Source organism: Stenella coeruleoalba (genome assembly GCF_951394435.1).
Source record: "Stenella coeruleoalba genome assembly, chromosome: 21".
Taxonomy (NCBI): Eukaryota; Metazoa; Chordata; class Mammalia; order Artiodactyla; family Delphinidae; genus Stenella; species Stenella coeruleoalba.
In genome coordinates, this window is record NC_137167.1 from 22,176,594 (window position 1) to 22,197,661 (window position 21,068).

At 40.6% G+C, this 21,068-nt stretch overlaps 1 protein-coding gene across 1 annotated transcript; it reads right to left on the bottom strand.

Moving 5' to 3' along the window:
* Positions 1-684: 684 nt before the first annotated feature.
* On the bottom strand, positions 685-20,883 carry CYP4V2 (cytochrome P450 family 4 subfamily V member 2). Its single transcript, XM_079909146.1, has 11 exons — positions 20,287-20,883; positions 15,600-15,712; positions 15,127-15,212; positions 14,139-14,329; positions 13,657-13,726; positions 12,067-12,193; positions 9,917-10,102; positions 6,760-6,862; positions 5,821-5,955; positions 5,548-5,727; positions 685-4,326 (listed from the first exon to the last, which is right to left on the bottom strand). Exons 1-11 carry the CDS (start codon positions 20,498-20,500, stop codon positions 4,154-4,156), a joined length of 1,578 nt encoding a protein of 525 aa, XP_079765272.1. The 5' UTR covers positions 20,501-20,883; the 3' UTR covers positions 685-4,153.
* Positions 20,884-21,068: the final 185 nt, after the last annotated feature.

The window sequence follows — 21,068 nt, forward strand, 5'->3', positions numbered from 1 at the left end:
GCTGTATTTGTCAATATCCTTTTTTTGTTTGTTTTTGAATGAGTTTACTCTTTTTTGAATTTTATTTTATTTTATTATACAGCAGGTTCTCATTAGTTATCCATTTTATACACATCAGTGTATACATGTTAATCCCAATTCATCACACCACCCCCACCGCCACCCACCACTTTCCCCCCTTGGTGTCCATACGTTTGTTCTCTACATCTGTGTCTCAATTTCTGCCCTGCAAACTGGTTCATCTGTACCATTTTTCTAGGTTCCACATACATGTGTTAATATACGATATTTGTTTTTCTCTCACTAACTTCACTCTGTATGATAGTCTCTAGATCCACCCACATCACTACAAATGACTGAATTTCATTCCTTTTTATGGCTGAGTAATATTCCATTGTATATATGTGCCACATCTTCTTTATCCATTCATCTGTTGGTGGGCATTTAGGTTGCTTCCATGACCTGGCTATTGTAAATAGTGCTGCAATGAACATTGGGGTGCATGTGTCTTTTTGAATTATGGTTTTCTCTGGGTATATGCCCAGTAGTGGGATTGCTGGGTCATATGGTAATTCTATTTTTAGTTTTTTAAGGAACCTCCATATTGTTCTCCATAGTGGCTGTATCAATTTACATTCCCACCAGCAGTGCAAGAGTGTTCCCTTTTCTCCACACCCTCCCTCTCCAGCATTTGTTGTTTGTAGATTTTCTGATGATGCCCATTCTAACTGGTGTGAGGTGATACCTCATTGTAGTTTTGATTTGCATTTCTCTAGTGATTAGTGCTTTTGAGCGCTTTTCATGTGCTTCTTGGCCATCTGTATGTCCTCTTTGGAGAAATGTCTATTTAGGTCTTCTGCCCATTTTTGGATTGGGTTGTTAGTTTTTTCAATATTGAGCTGCATGAGGTGTCTATCTATTCTGGAGATTAATCCATTGTCCGTTAATTCATTTGCAAGTATTTTCTTCCATTCTGAGGGTTGTCTTTTCGTCTTGTTTATAGTTTCCTTTGCTGTGCAAAAGCTTTTGTTTCATTAGGTCCCATCTGGTTTTTTTTTTGTTTGTTTTTAATAAATTTAATTAATTTATTTTTGGCTGCGTTGGGTCTTTGTTGCTGTGTGTGGGCTTTCTCTAGTTGCAGCGAGCGGGGCTTACTCTTCATTGTGGTGTACGGGCTTCTCATTACAGTGGCTTCTCTTGTTGAGGAGCATGGGCTCTAGGTGCACAGGCTTCAGTAGTTATGGCATGCGGGCTTAGTTGCTCCACGGCATGTGGGGTCTTCCCAGACCAGGGCTCGAACCTGTGTTCCCTGCATTGGCAGGTGGATTCTTAACCACTGTGCCACCAGGGAAACCCCCTACTTGTTTATTTTTGGTTTTATTTCTATTACTCTAGGAGGTGGGTCAAAAAAGATTTTGCTGTGATTTATGTCAGAGAGTGTTCTCCTATGTTTTCCTCTAGGAGTTTTATAGTGTCCGGTCTTACATTTAGGTCTTTAATCCATTTTGAGTTTATTTTGGTGTATGGTGTTAGGGAGCATTCTAATTTCATTCTTTTAGATGTAGCTGTCCAGTTTTCCCAGCAACACTTATTGAAGAGAATGTCTTTTCTCCATTGTATGTCATTTTAAATATATCAGGCCACTCCCTTCTGGCTTGTAGGGTTTCTGCTGAGAAATCAGCTGTTAACCTTACGGGAGTTCCCTTCTATTTTATTTGTCATTTTTCTCTTGTTGCTTTCAATCATTTTTCTTTGTCTTTAATTCTTGTCAGTTTGATTACTATGTGTCTCACCATATTTCTCCTTGAGTTTATCCTTCCTGGGACTCTCTGTGCTTCCTGGACTTGGATGGTTATCTCTTGGGTGGTTATAGTTTTTGACTATAGTCTCTTCAAATATTTTCTTGGGTCCTTTCTCTCCCTCTTCTCCTTCTGGGACCCCTATAATGCAAATGTTGGTGCATTTAATGTTGTCCCAGAGATCTCTTAGGCTGTCTTCATTTCTTTTCAGTCTTTTTTCTTTATTCTGTTCCATGGCAGTGAATTCCACCATTCTGTCTTCCAGGTCACTTCTCTGTTCTTCTGCCTCAGTTATTCTGCTATTGATTCCTTGTAGTGTATTTTTCATTTCGGTTATTATATTGTTCATGTTTGTTTGTTCTTTAATTCTTCTAGGTGTTTGTTAAATATTTCTTGCATCTTCTGGATCTTTGCCTCCATTCTTTTTCCGAGGTCCTGGATCATCTTCACTATCATTATTCTGAATTATTTTTCTGGAAGGTTCCCTGTCTCCACTTCATTTAATTGTTTTTCTGGGGTTTTATCTTGTTCCTTCATCTCGTACATAGCCCTCTGCCTTTTCATTTTGTCTGTATTTCTGTGAATGTGGTTTTTGTTCCACAGGCTGCAGGATTGTAGTTCTTCTTGCTTCTGTTGTCTGCCCTCTGGTGGATAAGACTATCTAAGAGGCTTGTGCAAGCTTCCTGGTGGGAGGGACTGGTGGTGGGTAGAGCTGGGTGCTGCTCTGGTGGGCAGAGCTCAGTAAAACTTTAATCTGTTGGGTGGGGCTGAGTTCTCTCCCTGTTGTTTGTTTGGCCTGAGGTGACCCAGCACTCGAGCCTGCAGGCCCTTTGGTGGGGCTAATGGTGGACTCTGGGGGGCTCATGCCAAGGAGTACTTCCCAGAACTTCTGCTGCCAGTGTCCTTGTCCCTTGGTGAGCCACAGCCACCGCCCACCTCTGCAGGAGACCCTCCAACACTAGCAGGTAGATCTGGTTCAGTCTCCTATGGGGTCACTGCTCCTTCCCCTGGGTCCTAATGTGCACACTACTTTGTGTGTGCCCTCCAAGAGTGGAGTCTCTGTTTCCCCCACTCCTGTTGAAGTCCTGCAATCAAATCCCACTAGCCTTCAAGGTCTGATTATCTGGGAATTCCTCCTCCCGTTGCTGTACCCCCAGATTGGGAAGCCTGGTGCAGGTCTCAGAACCTTCACTGCAGTGGGTGGACTTCTGTGGTATAATTGTTCTCCAGTTTGTGAGTCACCCACCCAGCGGTTATGGGATTTGATTTTATTGTGATTGTGCCCCTCCTACCCTCTCACTGGGGCTTCTCCTTTGTCTTTGCATGTGGGGTATCTTTTTTGGTGAGTTCCAGCGTCTTCCTGTCAATGACCGTTCAGCAATTAGTTGTGATTCCGGTGCTCTCGCAAGAGGGAGTGAGCGCACATCCTTCTACTCCACCATCTTGAACCTCCAACTGTATACTTTAAATCATCTCTAGATTACTTATAATACTTAATACAATGTAAATGCTATGTAAATAGCTTTGCTTTTTGGAACTTTCTGGAATTTTTTTTCAAATATTTTCGATCAGCCATTTGTTAAATCCATGGATTCAGAATTCATGGATAGGGAGAGCCCCCGGCATAACTTGATAAACTCTAAGGTCCTTCGAGTTCCAAAAGCCATAAATCAACTCCCTGAATCACTGTGAGGGACGGGAGATTACCAAGAGGAATCTTTTCCAATAATACATGATATAAAAAGGTAATTGTGATGCTCTGAGGAATGAAAGGAAGGGTATAAGTACACCGTCCAAAGGGAAATAGGAACAGAACCTCTGAGTCAATTTATGAGTGATTTGCTGTAGATGATTAAATCTGAAAAGTATCATAATGGTTATTCTTCTCATAATTGATGCCACTGATATAATTCTTGAAACTTAAGCTCCTTATGTCTAAGTACTTAATTACTCACCCTTTTCAAACAAATGTATATGTATACATGCATGTATATGTTCCTGAGTCTACAAGAATACCTTAAAAATATTCTGGAACTTCAATTAAATTATATCCTTTGGGTCCATTGATTGAAATTGGATTGGCCTGTGGATCCCTCTGCTGAGAAGCTTTTATGTGTTTATTTGGGTACAGTCATCAGTTTACTTTTGGGATCAAGACCAGAGGTCAGAGCTATGATGGTGATGGAGATATGAAAACTCACGCTTTGGTAGACTTGACCCCAAGGTAAATGGGAACAAGAAAAAAATTAGGTTTAGGGATTAAGAATATTGAGTTCATGATCTACAAATTGTAAATGCAAAGCTTCCTTTAAAGAAAGACCTTTTTGTGGTAAGAAAGCAGCCCAGTAGTATAGTTAGGATTCATTTGTGTTTCTCCTCTTCAACTTGATCCAGATGCCGTTACTTGGACGAAGAATCAGTTCTCCTGCCAGACCAAGTTCTTCTCTTTTTTGGGTGGATTCTACCCAAAAATGCCTCAGGATGCAGGAAAGAATGGTCTTTTCTTCCATCATGGCAAACTTTTGACCTTCAAATTAATGTAAATAGCAACACTTTAACGATAGATGTATCTCAAATGTGAGAAATCACAAGTCCAATTAGAGGAAGCAAGCAATTTTATATTTTCGCAGTGGGCCCTGGGAGAATCAGAATCACTTGGGATGCTTGTAAAACATGAAGATTCCTGAGTGCCCTTCCTGTTCCCACCCAGTGCATCTGAACAGCTGAAGTGGGCCAGGTATTTGTATTTTAGCAAAACTGAGATGAATCCTGGGCTCGTTTAAGCACGAGAATCACCACTCTCGACTGATTTCTTATTTGGGCCTTTAACTTAAATTTAATTTACTCGAGAGGTACTAAATAAGCGTCAGATTCATCCATTTAAATCTGGCCTTAATTTACAAATGTCTGCATTTACATAAACGATAAAATGCTAGAGATTCTGAAGCTGAAAGTGTTTATAATGCATGGTGACGTGCATTCTCTTTGCTTAAGCACTTCATCTGGCCTTGTGGTAAGCATTTTGTGTTTTGGTTTTGCAAAATGCAGTTCTTAAAATCAACAAACACAGAAATTAAGCTAAATATAACTAATTGTTATAAATAGGTTTTGTACCATATGAAGTGTGTTCTATTTTAATCTAAAAGCTACAACATTTTCAAACTCTACCATGAAACTATTTATGCTTTATGTTATGGGCTAAATTGTGTCCCCCCAAATTCATAGGTTGAAGTCCTAAACCTCAGTATCTCAGAATATGACTTTGGAGATAGGAACTTTAAAGAAGTAATTAAATTAAAATGGTCAAAAATAAAATAATCAGATGGGTGGACCCTAATCCAATCTGACTGGCAGTCCCTATAAAAAGAAGAGATTAGGACACAGACACACACAGAGGAAAGACCATGTGGGGAGACAGGGAGAAGTAGATCACTTACAAGCTAAGCAGGTATTTATTACCAATCCTGCTGATACCTTGATCTTGGACTTCTAGCTTCAGATTTGGGAGAAAATAAATTCCTGTGTTTAAGCCACCCAGTGTGGTACCATGTTATGGCTGCCCTAGCAAACTAATACACTTTATGACAGTCATATTTTAAAACAGTAATGTATAGTAAAGTGGAGGGAAGAGGAAGCCAGTTTTTTAAAAAGACAGTTGCCTGTGGGCTGCTACATCTCAAGAAATTTTTGTGTGAAACCCCCTACTCTGCAGGCCTGAAAGGTCAAACAAGTTCTGACGGATACAAACCTATACAGTTTCGGGGTCCAGCAGAGAAGGGCACATATGCGTATGAATGACGTCCTTTCGAATTCTCGGGAAAGAACCGTTCTGGCTTGAACTCCTCAGGATTGGGGAAGTACCTTGGATCTCTGTGCAGTGCATAGGGCATGATGATTACTTGAGAGCCTTTCACGATTTTGTAACCCGCTGTCAAGAAGTAGTCAATAGGCCATGAGTATGGAGCAAGACAGACATTAAAATAATCCACTCTCCCTCCTATTCAAATTATAGAATTCTTACCAACTTCACAGTCTTCATTAAGATTACGGGCAAAGAAAGGAACAGAAGGAAAAAGGCGAAGGCTCTCTTTAACAACACATTCCAGATATTTAAGTTTCTTCAGGTCATCTAAGGTAGGAGGACGATCAGATCTCCCTGGTTGTAAGTAAATACATGAGATAACAAGGAAAGGATTATTTGAGCTTGGAGGATGGGACATTGAAGAATACATGCATCAAAACATGTTAAATACCTACAGCTAAAGTAGAGTTTCTAGTATTACCCATAATCAAAATAAAATGAGATATGCTCAGTAAAAGAAACCAGACACCAACGGTCACATGTTGTGGGATTCCATTTATAGGGAGTATTCAGAACAGGTAGTAAATCCACAGAGACAGACAGTAACTTAGCAGTTGCCAGGGGCTGGGGGAAGAGAGGAGAGTGGCTGATTAATGGGACAGAGTTTCCTTTTGGGGTGCTGGGACTCCAGTGACATCACTGCTGGCATCAGCCTAGGACAGCTTACCTGCGGACTGCTGGTTGTGTCATAGAAAAGTTTGTCCTACCGGCTTAATGCATCTTTTCTCTCATTCGTGGCCAGACGCAATGCTGTATGAAAGTTTTCCTTGACCCCATGACTCAGTGCTTTATGTAGATATGTCTGCTTCATCTATTAAGCAGTGAGATGCTTGAGGACAGTAACATTTATCTGTGCATCCCCAGCATCTAGCCCAGTGCAGTCACATGCCATGCAATTAGCAAATGCCTGTGTTCTGTAAGTGATGAATAAGGCTTTGCTAAGAAGACTGGGACTGGAAGGGATCCCATAGGGGAGCCTTCCTGCTTATTGCTGTATCTTTAGAACAGGTCCTGCTGTTTATGCTTCATGAGCAGGAACGGCACTTGCTTCCATGGACATGGTACCCACAGTGTAACCAGTGAAGGGACAAAACATACCAAACACTTCCTCCAGTTCGTTGTCCACTTTTTGCTGGACTTCTGGATATGAACCCAATAGATATAAGGACAAGTTTATTGCAGCTGCGGTCGTATCGTGACCCTACAAATGTAAGGAAAAAATAACTTAGTGGAGTAGTATTGCGAAGATCAGAAGAGAGAACTCTATTTGGAATTGTCTCTGGATTTGACAGCTGCACTGCGATTCCAAACAGAATAAATTAATTCGGTACAGTATTTCACCTTGGTGAGAAACAAACAAATAAAACAATCCCTTCAAAGGGAAGGTTCATGCTTAGATAGATATTTCAACACTCTAAGGTCCTTCGAGCTCCAAAAGCCATCAATCAACTCCCTGAATCACTGTGAGGGACGGGAGATTACCAAGAGGAATCTTTTCCAGTAATACATGATATAAAAAGGTAATTGTGATGCTCTGAGGAATGAAAGGAAGGCTGTAAGTACACCGTCCAAAGGGAAATAGGAAGAGAACCTCTGAGTCAACTTATAAATGATCTGCTGTAGATGATTAAATCTGAAAAGTATCATAATGGTTATTCTTCTCATAATTGAGAAGAATTATGCATGTGTGGTGAGAAGTGGCTAGGCTGTGCTAATAAGGGGGCCTTCCAAGGGAACTAGGTGCTCTTGACTGTTTTTAAGGGGAAAAAGCCTGACTTTTATGAGCCAGTTTACCAGATCTGTACTCCTCCACCTTCTAGCATTTGTAAGGTAGGCTTTACCTGTCAGCCCTGGACACCAGGGTGTCTGTGTGTGGTTCTGAGTAACATCCTGCATGTCAGGAAGTTGATAAATAGCCTCCCGTAATACTTGCTGAGCTTCAGGCAAAATACTAAGTACTTTGCAGAAACTAATTCAATTATCCTTCAGAAAAACTCTGTGAAATACCTGATACAGGTATTTACATTTTAGAGATTAAGAACAGACGAAGAATTTTTTTTACATGAGTTCTGCAGAAAAAAAAAAGTTTGGAAAATCAATAATAATATTATAACCCTATGAATAAGACTTTTAGGGGAACTAAACCAAAAACAAATTGTTTCCTCTATGGAAGTTCTTACTTTTCCATTTTCCCCATGCAACACAAGTGATGGTTATAATTTTTCTTTCTCTGGGCAGAAATCTCCAAAGCACTTGCTTCATAAAACAGCTTCGAAGTTGAATTGTTTGAGGTTTATTCTGCAATTTTATAAAATACATATTTTCCGAGTCTCTGATATTGGTGCCATTGCCTCTTCTCAGGCTTGCTGTTCCTTCACAGAGACTACCCTGAGCTGCGGACCAGATCTGGCCCATTTCACTCAGTTGTTTACCAGAGTCACAGGAGGAAGTGCTCTTGCTAAAGAATTCTTAATAACTTCGCTTGAATTTATAGGCGGAAGCCTGATCCCAATGTGTAAGAGATGTCGGCTGAACTTCCTGCTTCCACGCGTCTGCTACCCGAGGAAAGCAGGATTAAGCAAAGCACAAAGCACACAGTTTATAGAAGCAGGCTGGTGGGACAGGGCAGGGGCAGGAACCTTAGTATCCAGTGGCCAGCACCTGGGGCCGGAAAGGTGTGGTCGTAATAACCTGCAACCTCTCTATGGAGGAGGTCACCATATTATAATCATACGAGGTGTGTCTCCTATTTGATGCAAAGAAGAAAGAACTTAGAATTTCAAACAGTGTTAGAGCTGGAAGAAACGGATCATTATTCTGGTTGTTTTCATGAAAGTGAGAGGTTTTTGGTAGGAGAAGGATGTGTGTGTGCACGTGTGCGTGAGAGTGTATGTATGTGGGCGTGTGTGTGTGCGTGTGTATGCAGGGCGGAGATGTGAGATGGTCTCTCCACTTTAACTTCAAATGATAATAGCCAATATCCACCACACCCTCCCCATGTGCCGGGCAAGATTCTTCGTGCGCTTTAAAAAATCATTCATCTAATCCTTATAATGATCCTGCGAGGCCCGTGCTATAACAGTGAGGACACCAAAGCCCAGAGAGGCTCCATGAGTTACCCAAGGTCCCACCTCTAGTACAGGTTAGAGGTGGGATTTGGCCCCAGAGACCCCAGCTTAACACTGCTCCACTTTTTAGCTAATTTAGATGTCCATTTTCTGCATAAAACTTCTTTTCAATGAAGCGCTCTGCTTAAAAAAGAAGTTTAAAACCACTGATCTAATCCATCTCTCTATTTTATACACAGGGAAGCTGTGACAGAAATCTGAGATGATTGGCACCATCTCATAAGGCTAGTCAGCATGGAGCCAGAATGAGAACTCGGGTCTAGGGACCCTTGACACAGCTTGCTTTCCTATACTGTGCCCCCGGGAGGGTGTGCGATCTGGCAGTATACCCAGAGGCACACTGTACCCATAGGTACACTGTACCCAGAGGCACACTGTACCCAGAGGCACACTGTACCCAGGTGCCTGCAAGCAGGGCTGCTCACACCGTCCATGGCTGGCATGTACTGAGCCATCCAAAGCCACCCATGCCCTTCACTTTCCTCCACTTCCAGGATATTACCACAGGGAGCTTTTTAAAACCATTTCTTCATCTTTATTTGGCAATCCACACACTGAGAGATTCACTCTTTGTAATATTTAATAATGCTAGAATTACCTTTTGTAAAAACTGCATCTTTCTTTTCATTATTTGAAGGTCAGAAATCCCTTTAGAATCACAATCTAGTTAAATTCTCTGTCGGAGGGCTCTTGCTATCTTCTCTAGTTTGGGCAGCTCAAAGCAAGAGCTAAGCACTCATTTGCTAGAACTTCAAAAAGGAGGTAGAGAAAAGACAGACTTGTGGGTTTCAGAAATTTTTAAAAAGCATGAAGCAATATAGGGAAAGCAATTTCTGACTTCTTTTCTACTTGGAAAAATCCAGTGGGTTTTAGGTTTTCCTGAGAAAACAATGTGTCTAGCGCTATACTCACCACGAGTCAAAGGCTTTTTCTGAAGAAGAAAGCTGATCTGGTACTTAATCAGTTCTTACATTTTGTAATTTCTAATTATAATGTAGCGACTCATCCTCAGTTATATGAAGCTACTTTAAAACTTGAATAAACTTTTAAAAATGATGCTAAAGATTCTAGAAAATAACTGCAATTTGTTTAATGATACCCGAAAATAATGTGATGAGATAAAATACCTCAAACATAAAGGTGTCAACTTCTTCTCGAATCTCTTCGTAACTCAGCTTGTTCCCTTGGTCATCAGTCACATTTAAAAGCAAGTCGAGAAAACCCCTGCGTTTATTATTGCGTGGAGGAGAGTCCTTGTCATTACTTCTACCTTGTTCATGTCTCTTCATTTCATTGGCCCGTTCGGTGATGACCTGTATGAGTTAAACAATCATATGCTCTTGTTTGGAATTTGATGTAGCCTCATAATATATTTTCTTATGAAAATATACTAGCTTCTTTCATGGATTTTTTTTCCATGAAACCTTTCCTGTTCTAACTCAACAATAACTTAGGCTCTCGTGGAAAATATAGTAAAGCTTCCTGTTAACATTTTAGGGCATTATTTGATAAGACTTTTAAAAACAAATTTAATGTCAGACAAATTCAGAATATTCAAGGGCTATTTCTGCCATCTTTCTAACACGGGAATAGAGTTAGTAGTCCCCTAGGTGGTGCCCTAGAGATTTGGATGAGCTAATGAGAAAAAGTTTAGGTGATGGAGAGAATGCAATCATTATATAATAGACTAATAATGGATTGCTCTCATTACAGCTTGCATCGGGGACAAGAAACAGCAGGTTGAGCAGTCAGTTCAGCCTGTGTGCTCACTGTTCCTGCTGCCTAGATTTCTCTTTCTTCAGGTGCCAGTGTGGCTGACTCCCTCCCTCCTTTTAAGGTCTTGACCCCTTCTCACAGCATCAGAAAGACCTTCCCGGATCACTGCTAACCTGGTCCCTAGCACTCACTATCTTCCTAGCCTTACTTTATTTTTTTTCCATTTCACTTACCACCTGACATTATAGTATACTTGCTATATAATATAATGCATGAATGTACCATCCATGTGGCAGCAAATTTGTCTTTGTTCATTGATATAATTCCAACCCTTAGAACACTGTCTGGCATTTTAAGGATGTTCCTTAGATCTTTGCTGAATGAATAAAAGAATTAAAGCCCATAAACTTAATTTGGCTATACATTTCAACTTTCTTCTCCTATCAGGCAATTGACCAAACCTACTACTAAGTGATTTGAATGAATAGATCCTAAGTGCTTTGAGGACAAAACACCGTATCTCCTTTCATTCTTGGGGGAACCCCCTAGGGCCTGGCACTCCGTATGCAACTTTCAATATTTATTAAATAAATAATATTGTCCATCCAATTTGGAATTCATTAATTATTGATATTGATAGTAATGCATGTAATTTGAGGAAAAATGTGGTCATTCTCCTACTGCCCAGTAATGGAGATAACTCTGTCCTCCACTGTGGCCACCTCAATCCAACACCTCATTCATCCAACGTTTCCTGACTGGGAACCACATAATCTGTTGGTGACAGGCTGTACCTCACTGTAAGGAAGAAATGCCAATATAGTTTAAACCGAAACTGACAGCAAAGAGAGAATATATTTAAGTTGGTACTTCTATCAGTACATTTAAATCATAATTTGGTGTATATTTTCAATTAAATATTGCTTTGTCAAAAGCACATGTTTAACACAAGACTGACATCTTATATCTGAAACAATACCACTATCTCCTTGTTATTTTTTAATTGGAAGTAAAATAGTGACATCTACTTAATTTTAATCTTTTCCAAGTTGAGATACTGCTATAAATGCCCTTTGCCTTTGAAAGCTACTGCCTAATCCAAACATTTTCCCTAAGACTCTCATGACATGGATCCCCTCCTCTTTATTCATTCAACATAGCACCCTGGTTGTTAATAAATATTTATAGTTCATATCACATTTTGTAATTTTTTTAATAGACAACCTGCTCTACTAGACTAACCTCTTTCAGGGGACATACATATCTTATTACTATGTTTTTAACACTTGGTACAGTGTTTGGCACCTAACAGGTGTTTAATTAATATTTGGTGAGTACATAATAAAAATGTAATCACACTGTCTCCTTCTTTCCATTATTATTCAACTTTTATTTTATGAGACACAGGCTCCAGGGTATGTTAACACAGGATAAAAATCTTGGACGTATAAAAGATCTAGAAATGGAGAGTGGTGATGGTTTCAGAACACTGGGAGTGCAGTTAATGGTAAATTTTATGTTGTGTATACTTTATCACAATTTAAAAAAATCAAGGGCTTACATTTTTGGTAAAATTATGTAGGATTTTTAGGCTCCTTTTGTGTTCCCATCCATCTCTAAATATAAAGAACAAAAGGTCAAGCCAGAGCCAGGGCATCTTCATTCTTTGATGTATTGAATCACTCATCCTATAAATAGGATAAAAACACATCAGCTGATACACTGAAAATGAGCACCTAATTGATGCCCGCTCTCAATGAGGGTAATATGTAGGGATGATAATGATTCGTCTTAGAGGCTACTAAGATCCAGGCTTTACACTCAACAATGAAGGCATGGGGTATTACACATCCAGTGAAACTTAAACATTTAATGGGTCCTTTAGAGGAATGAAGAATCTGTTATAAAACATCCTTACTAAATGGTCATCTGATCTCTGCTTCTTTTTCTCCAGGGAGAGTTCTTGACCACCCCAGGCTGCCTGTGGCTCTTGTAGCACAAGCTGATATGAAATCTGCCTCTCTGTAGTGTCCACTCATTTGCTTTCTCACTCCTCCGTAGTGCCAGTAAACTATGGGTTGCCCTCTTCCACAGAAAAGTGCTCGTTAAATGCCCATCCGTCACATAGCTGTCACGAGCACCACCCTCATTATTCCCAGTGAGAAGCAGAAAGACCTCTACACGATCTTCCTCCTTCATGACCAGCTTAGATGTCAATTCCTCAGAGAAGACCTTTCCTGACCACGCAATCTGTAAAACACATCCCTGTTTTCCTCTCTCATATCAACTTGATCTTTTCTTTCTAAGCAATTATTATAATTTATAAGTTTATATTCATTTGCTTCAATGCCTGTCTCTCCTGCTGTTCTGTTTCATGTGCCCATATAAAACTAGTCAGTACCTTGTGCAGTGAATGGCAGATTATAGATGCTCAACAAGTAGTTGTTAAGATGAAGTGAAATGAGCCGTGGACTTAAAGATAGGATACATTGAATCAAATCCTGGCCCTGCCTCTTATTAGCTGAATAATCACAAGCAATTTTAAAAGTAAAGTTGATTATTTCAATTAAAAAATAATACATACTCAGTGCAGAAAATATAGGAAAGGAGAATGAATCACAACAAAACCAAAACACAATAAGAGAGAGCACACACACAATAATAACCGCAGCTAACATTTTGGTATAGTATCTCCTAGCTTTTTCTATGAATAATTTTTTTATACCTAGTGGTTATCAAACTACCAAAAAATTTATGTCTTTCTTTTATCACTTAGCATCATAATGTAATCTCTCGATATATTATAAAATAGTCATTTAAAATTACTGCATAATCTGGATGTGCCATAAGCATTCCTGTACTGTTGAAAGACATGCTTAAATGGTTAGGTTAACTGTTAGTATAATGTTTCACTTTGAAACGATGAAAAAGCTACAGTACAGACAGAAATTATTAGCAAGAATTTTTTAAAGCCCTGATCAATAACAATTTTATTTTATTTTTTTGGGCCACACCACGCAGCTTGCGGGACCTTAGTTCCCTGGCCAGGGATAGAACCTGGGCCCTCAACAGTGAAAGCGCAGAGTCCTAACCACTGGACTGCCAGGGAATTCCCGATAACAATTTTAGAAATAATTAGGACTTCATTTACCTATAAACTGCTTGAACATACTCGGAATCATCGTTGCGTTGAGCACCAATGTTCTTCCCCATAGCTGTTTCTGTAAAATATAGTGAGAAGCAACCATTCAATTAATGCACATATCTTGGCTACATTTTCCAGTGGCGGACACTTGAAAAAAGACATTATGTCCTGTTCTGTCCATATATATTGTAGAATTGTTCTTTTCCCACTTCTCTTACTCCCAGTTCCTGCTTCTCTTACTGCTTCTCTTACTCCCAGTTCCTGCCCTTCCTTCCCTCGAACCTTCTGGTCATGTTGGCTCAGTGACCATTTGTCCGAAGTCCTGTGAATGGCTGCTGCTTCGCAGGTGGCTAATTTAGCAATAGGACCTTCCAGAAGAACCCAATGTCCTTTCTCCCCTGCCCCGCCCCGCCCTATGGACTGTTATTTTCTATTTGTGCCATTTTATCATTACATCCTAACTTTAAAAATAAATCAGTGAGACTTACCACAGATTATATCTAAGGCACAAAGAGTGATGTAAAAAAAGCAGTTAAATGCTTCTTGGTCAACATGTTTTTCAAGCTTATTAACCAATATATTTGCTTGTTCATTCATGACATCTAAGAAATCTTCCAGAATTGTAAAATGGAAAGTGGGTGTTAACATTTTTCTCCTAGAGCGCCACCTGTTTCCAGTACTAGAAATAAAATACATGGTTACAAAGAAAAAAGAAGCAACACCTGAAACAAATAAGATATAAATATAGTCATCATCAAGTTCTCTTGAAACAGCTTAATCTACGGATTCTCAAATGCTTTGGTCAGAATGACAAAGACTCATGTATAGTTACAGAGTGAATATTTTGAATACTGTTCTATATTACTAATGTTTAGAAGAGTATTCATTAAAAATGGAAACATTTAAGAATTGTTCTAAATTTCTAAGCTCTGAGTTCCTAAAAACTAGAATTTTTCTTCCCTCTATCAACATCTTAGTCCTCAGATGATCCACTGCTCCATGATTTTCTTTCATCTCTACTATCTTTGAATTCTCCAAAGTCCCCACCAGGGTCCTGCCTTTCTCTTGCTAGGCCCTTTCTCAGAGGATGGAGTCCTGTTTCTGGGTGCCAACTCAAGAAGTGAGGCTACTGTGTTCGATACACTTCTCTGAGGGTGACTGCCTTTTTCATTATATTTTCAAGATTTCCCTTCTGCAAACTATCCTTAGCTTTACTCCATTTATATATCAGTACCTCCTCATTTTTCTTGGAACACTAGTGATTATCATTATTGAATATAGTGGCTGGAGATTACCATACACCCTATCTATCAAAGGCCCATTGTTAGCTGGACCTTTCCTTCCAGCTTCTCCCATAATTCCCAATACCTCAATCTTGCTATTGGAAGAATACCTTGTGTCAGTTCCTGAAATAACAAATTACCCATAGAAATAACTGTTTCTACAAGACAGCTTTACAAATTTCCACTGAGGTACCTTGTAAGAAGTCCTAGGCCAAGCCACGGTTCTAGGAACTTGTACATATAGGATTTGTCAATGTGCTTTGAACTAGTTAAAATTACCTTTAAAAGAGAAAAAAAAATTGAGGGATATAGACATCAAAACAATTTCAGTTATAAGAACACCTGGCTAGAACACAACTAATTTTTAAAGCAAGATTTCATAATTGTTATTTCTCTGTGATTCATTTTCATTCCTGTGCCTCAAAGAAATGTAATTAGAGTTTTGAACGTATAATTGTCATTCAGTATTGAGGACTAAATGGAGTTGAAAGGAAGGAAAATGTCCAAGATGATTCCTGGTTCCTCCCACAAACTAGGAACCAAGCAGAGTCATTTCTTGAGGGGAGAGGGGAGAGGCAGGTGAATCCGGAGGATGACCACATCTAATTAGATTCCCACACCATCAGACAGACAGTGGAATATTGATCACATCTGCCACATACTCACCTCCACATTTTCTGCGTTATAAAGGAACACCAGAGGTACGGGCCCGAGCCAGAGTTTCACCAGTGGCAGGTGTCGGTATTCTTCAGTGTACTGAATCATCTGCTGAAAAAAATCTGGGAGAAAATATTTAATCTTAAATTTAATCAAGACAAGAATTTTGTCTAATAAGGATACAGCACAGGGAACTCTACTTAGTACTCTGCAATGGCCTATATGGGAAAAGAATCTAAAAAAGAGTAGGTATATGTATATGTATAACTTATCCACTTTGCTGTACACATGAAATTAGCACAACATTGTAAATCAACTATACTCCAATAAAAAGTTTTTAAAAGACAAAAATTTTGTAATAAGTTCCTTATTGTGTCTTTTGGTTCCTTGGGGTTTTTGTTTTTGTTTTACTTTGGACAAGTCACTTAATCCAAGACAAGTCACTTAATATCTCCCAGAGAGATATTTGTTGTTGTTGTTTTAGATTCCACACAGAAGTGAGATCACAAAATACTTGCCTTGCTTTGTCTGACTTATTTCATTGAGCATTATGCCCTCAAGGTTCATCCACGTTTTCACAAATGGCAATATTTCCTTCTTTTTTATGACTGAATAATATTCCTCTGTGTGTGTGTGTGTGTGTGTGTGTGTGTGTGTGTGTGTGTGTACCACATTTTCTTTATCCATTCGTCCAGTGATGGACACTTAGGTTGCTTCCATGTCTTTGCTACTGTAAATAATACTGTAGTGTACATGGCGTGCATATATCTTTTCAAGTTAATGTTTTCATTTTCTTCGTATATATACCTGGAAGTGAAACTGAGGGATCATACGGTAGTTCAGTTTTTAATGTTTTAATGTTTTGAGGAATCCCCATACTGTTTTCCACAGTGGCCGCAGCAATTTACATTTTCACCAACAGTGCTCAAGAGTTCCCTTCTCTCTTGCCAAAATGTGTTACTTCTTGTCTTTTTGATTATAGCCATTCTAAAAAGTGTGGGGTGAAGTCCTATTGTGGTTTTTATTTGCATTTCCCTGACGGGTAGTGATGTTGAGCACATTTTCATGTATCTGTTGGTCATCTGTATGCCTTCTTTGGGAAAATGTCTATTCAGACCCTCTGCCCATTTTTAAATGAGATTGTTCAGGGTTTTTTGCTGTTGACTTGTATGAGTTCTTTATATATTTTGGATATTAACCCCTTATTAGATATATGATTTGCAAATCATATATCCCATTTTGTAGGTTTCCTTTTCATTTTCTTAATGGTTTTATTTGCTGTGCAGAAGCTTTTTAATTTGATGTAGTCTCAATTGTTTATTTTTGCTTTTGTTGCCTTTGCTTTTGGTGTCAAATCCAAAAAATCAAGGAGCTTACCACTTATGTTTTCTTCTATGAGGTATACGGCTTCAGGTCTTACACTTAAGTCTTTAATCAATTTTGAGTTATTATCATGCATGGTGTAAGATAGTGGTCCAGTTTTATTCTTTTGCAAGTGTCTGTCTAGTTTTCCCAACAGCATTTATTGAGAGTCTGTCCTTTCCCCATTATGTGTTCTTGGATTCTTTGTGCTAAATTAATTGACCACCATCTGTTTATTTCTGGGTTTCTATTCTGTTCCATTGATCTATGTGTCTGCATTTATGCCAGTACCATACTGTTTTGATTACCATGGCTTTGTAATATATCTTGAAATCAGGAAGTGTGATGCCTTCAGTTTTGTTCTTCTTTCTCAAAATTGCTTTAGCTATTTGAGGTCATTTGTATTCCATACAAAATTTGGTACTATTCTATTTCTGTGGCAAATGTCATTGAGAGCTTGATAGGGATTGCATTGAATCTGAGAATTGCTCTGGATAGTATGGAAATTTTAACAATATTAATTCTTCCAATCCATGAACATGGAATATCTTTCCATTTATTTGTGTCTTATTCAATTTATTTCAGCAGTGTCTCATAGTTTTCAGTGTACACCTTTTTTACTTCCTTAGTTAAATTTATTCCTAGGTATTTTATTCTTTTTGATGCAATTGTAAATGGGATTGTTTTCTTAATTTCTCTTATAGTTCATTATTAGTGTATAGAAACACAACTGATTTTTATATATTGATTTTGTATCCTGCAACTTTACTGAAGTAGTTTATTAGCTCTAATAATTTTTTTTTGCTGGAATCTTTAGGGTTTTCTACAATTTCATGTTATCTGCAAAGAGTAACAGTTTTACTTCTTCCTTTCCAATTTTGTGGAGGGGAAGGCTAGTTGGGAGGCATATGGGTATCCAGGGCTTCTCCTGGGCAATGGGAATGCCTGATTGACAACAGTGGGATTCATCCCAAACTCACTGTGAGGCTACTAATATGATGCTTGAGATTTTGACAGGGTTTTTTTTTTTTTTTTAACGTGGGAATTTGGGCAAGGGGAAAAACTGCTATGGCATAAAAAACAGAACCATTAAGCTCTTCAGCTCTTTTTCCATGTCAAAAAATGTGCTCGTGCTCAGTCCATCCCTGGTCCTCTTCCATCCTTAAGCTTCACCCACCCCTGAGCTTCAGGGCAAGTTGTTCAAAGCTGGAGAAGGGCTAAGGCTGGGGATGTCCACTGCATATAAAATTAAATCAATAGTCTTGATTTTTTTAAGTGTTCGCACGCCAAACCTAATAATAATCATCTTAAAATAATTAACATTCATTATGTCATATTTACTTGTTATGGCAGGTTATTGTATGTCAGATCTAGTGCTCAGGGTTTCAGGTGTATTATGTCTTTTGTGCCTCACCACAGTTATATGGGGAGGGACGCTGTTATTACTGTCATTAAACAATTGAGGACGTTGTGCACAGTTAAGCAACTTGCCCAATATATCACCGAGCTGGTAAATGGTGGAATCTGGCTTTGTACCCAAGGCAGTCAGACCCCAGAATGCACCACCTTAACCATATTACCGCACTTCTTCAAAATGTCTTCTGGTCAAGACAGTTGGTAACATTGCCATGAAAAGAGCTGGGTCAGGTCAACAGTATCAAAATATCTGGCTTCGTGCTAATATACTGCCTGCCTTGGTCTGGTCTGACAGAGGAGACAGGGAAGTCTGAATTTGTGGTTTGAAGATATCAGGTCCAATAGCAGGTGGCAGCTGAGGAAGACGGGTGCTGACATAGATGCAAAAGCAAGAGATTAGAGTTCAAAGGGCTCATGGGAAAGCAACTGCAATACTCCAGGTGGAATTACTGAGGGCAGAATTTGGACAGTAGCCACAAAATGAAAGGCACAGCCTCCTGTATAAGAGACAAAGGTGCTGAGAACAGGGAATATTTCTCAGAATATTCTGATATCCCCAATTTTGCTGAGCTCAATGCTGGGCACAAAGCAGGGCTTCAATAAATGGTTGATTGACAACTTTAACTAACTTAGTCTAACCAAGTTCTAGACAGTGATCTAGATACCACATGCATTAAATTTCATCCTTAAAATTACTCTGTAATACATTTACAAGTAAATGGTAAACAAACAAACAAAACCCCTCTAACTTAGAGAGTTTCAAACAACTTCCCCAAATCCGTCAACTTGGTTGCAAAGCTGGAAATGGAGCAAAAGTTTACCTGTTGCCAAAATCCAGTACTTGTATGACGGATCAAAAAGTCCCTTTATAAAAGACAATACACTGTCATTCTCTTCACTCAGAAAGTAATTCCAAAGAGAATTATGTTAAATATTCCAGTCAACTCACAGTTTGTTTTGAAACAGGTCTTATTCAATAGAGATTTCAATTCTTAGAAAAATTCCCAAAAAGAATATGATGAGACTCCTCTAGTATATTGTTTCTTTTGTGGGGAGGGGAGGGTTCATATTTCTACATAATTATTTTTTAATACTATAAAGCCTTAGGATCGAAGGGGAGGTTAGCTCTGCTTTAAGTATTATCCAAGATGATTTTACAAATGTGGTTTTCATATAAATAAATGTGAGAGGGGGAGAGAGAGGGAGAGAGAGAGAGAGGGGGAGAGAGAGAGAGAGGGAGAGGGAGAGAGGGGGAGAGAGGGGGGGGAGAGAGAGAGAGAGAGAGGGAAAGAGAGAGAGGGAGGGAGAGAGAGAGAGGGAGAGAGAGAGAGGGAGAGAGAGAGGAAGAGAGGGGGGAGAGAGAGGGGGGAGGGGGGGAGAGAGAGGGAGAGAGAGAGAGGGAGAGAGAGGGAGGGAGAGAGAGAGAGAGGGAGGGAGAGAGAGGGAGAGAGAGGGAGAGAGGGAGAGAGAGAGAAAGAGAGAGAGAGAGGAAGAGAGAGAGAGAGAGAGAGGGAGATTTCTAAGTTCTAAGGATTTGCCTTGTTCAGGGAAGTTTCTGCCTTTAAGGCTTTAACAGCCAAGACAGAAGCAAAGATTGCAGTGCTCTGAGGTAGGAGCAGGTAGGAGGTGGGAAGAGAAGAAGCAAGAATTCAGGACAAAAGCTCAGAGATGCTGCAACCTACGCTGTACACAAAGAAAAAGTTAGTTGGGAACGGAGGGCACTAGCAATTTTGCCAGGTGACATAGGGAAACTGGATAGAACTGGAACTCCATCCTCCAGCGGGTGACAAATCCTCTCTCCCAGCGTCAGCACCTCAAGCCCTGGTGTCCAGGCTGTAAGAAGGCCGGCGGCGCGGCGCAGGTCGGGAGCCCCCATCCCTGGGACGGGGACTTGGCCGGCCTGGGCGCGGTCCCTTACCTCTCGCGTCCGGCTTTAACATCAGCGCGTGTCCCAGGAAGGGGTAGGCGCCCTCCAAGGTTGGGACCGCACGCATCTGCTGCCATGTCCACGCGTAGCTCGCCACCATCCGCAGGAGGTGTAGGGTGAGGATGGCGCCCGCCAGGGAGACCGCGCACAACCCGCCCCAGAGCAGCAACCTCTGCCCGAAGCTCAGCAGCCACAGCGCCAGCATCGCGCCTGCGGGCCGCTCTGCAGCTGGACTGAGGCTGCGGGGACCGCGGGGCGGGATGCTCGGGGCGGCGGGCGCGGTGCAGCCCCGGGAGGTCAAGGGCGCCGGCCCCGGGCGGAGTTTCCTGGCCTCTGGAAAGTCGGGCGGTGCCCACAGGGTGCGGGGCGCTCCGGGAGCAGAAGGGGGCGTCGCCGGCCCCGCTCACTTCCCCGTCCGGCCGGAGGTGGGCACAGGCCTGGCCGCCCTGAAGCGGGGGCAGCCCTGCTTCTCGCGACAAGGTTGGAGTCTCCGAGGCTCCTCGATCAGGCACCGCGGGGGCCCAAGCCGACGTAACCGGCCTCTTTGTTTGCTTCGAGCAGAAAACGAAAGTCCGGGAAACGAGCATTGTGGGCTGCGCTGATGTAAATGGTGGCACGTTAGTGGGTGGAGCGGGGAGGATGCTGAAGGTGAAATGGAAGGCAGCTTAGTGACGGAGAGGCGCTCCGGGGCCAGAGGGGGCTGAGCTTTGGCTTATAGGCCCCCCTCTGCTGGGGTCGGGACGACTCAGGCTAGAGTGCGCAGGATATTTTTA

What these genes read in the sequence shown, in the direction of transcription:
- CYP4V2 (XM_079909146.1), bottom strand. Translation starts at nt 20,500, where the DNA reads ATGCTGGCGCTGTGGCTGCTGAGCTTCGGGCAGAGGTTGCTGCTCTGG. An exon ending in TATGTTCAAGCAGTTTATAG is followed by an intron (nt 12,194 to 13,656) that starts GTAAATGAAGTC and finishes TCCTATTTATAG; the next exon opens with GATGAGTGATTCAATACATC. An exon ending in TAATGAAGACTGTGAAGTTG is followed by an intron (nt 5,728 to 5,820) that starts GTAAGAATTCTA and finishes ACTTCTTGACAG; the next exon opens with CGGGTTACAAAATCGTGAAA.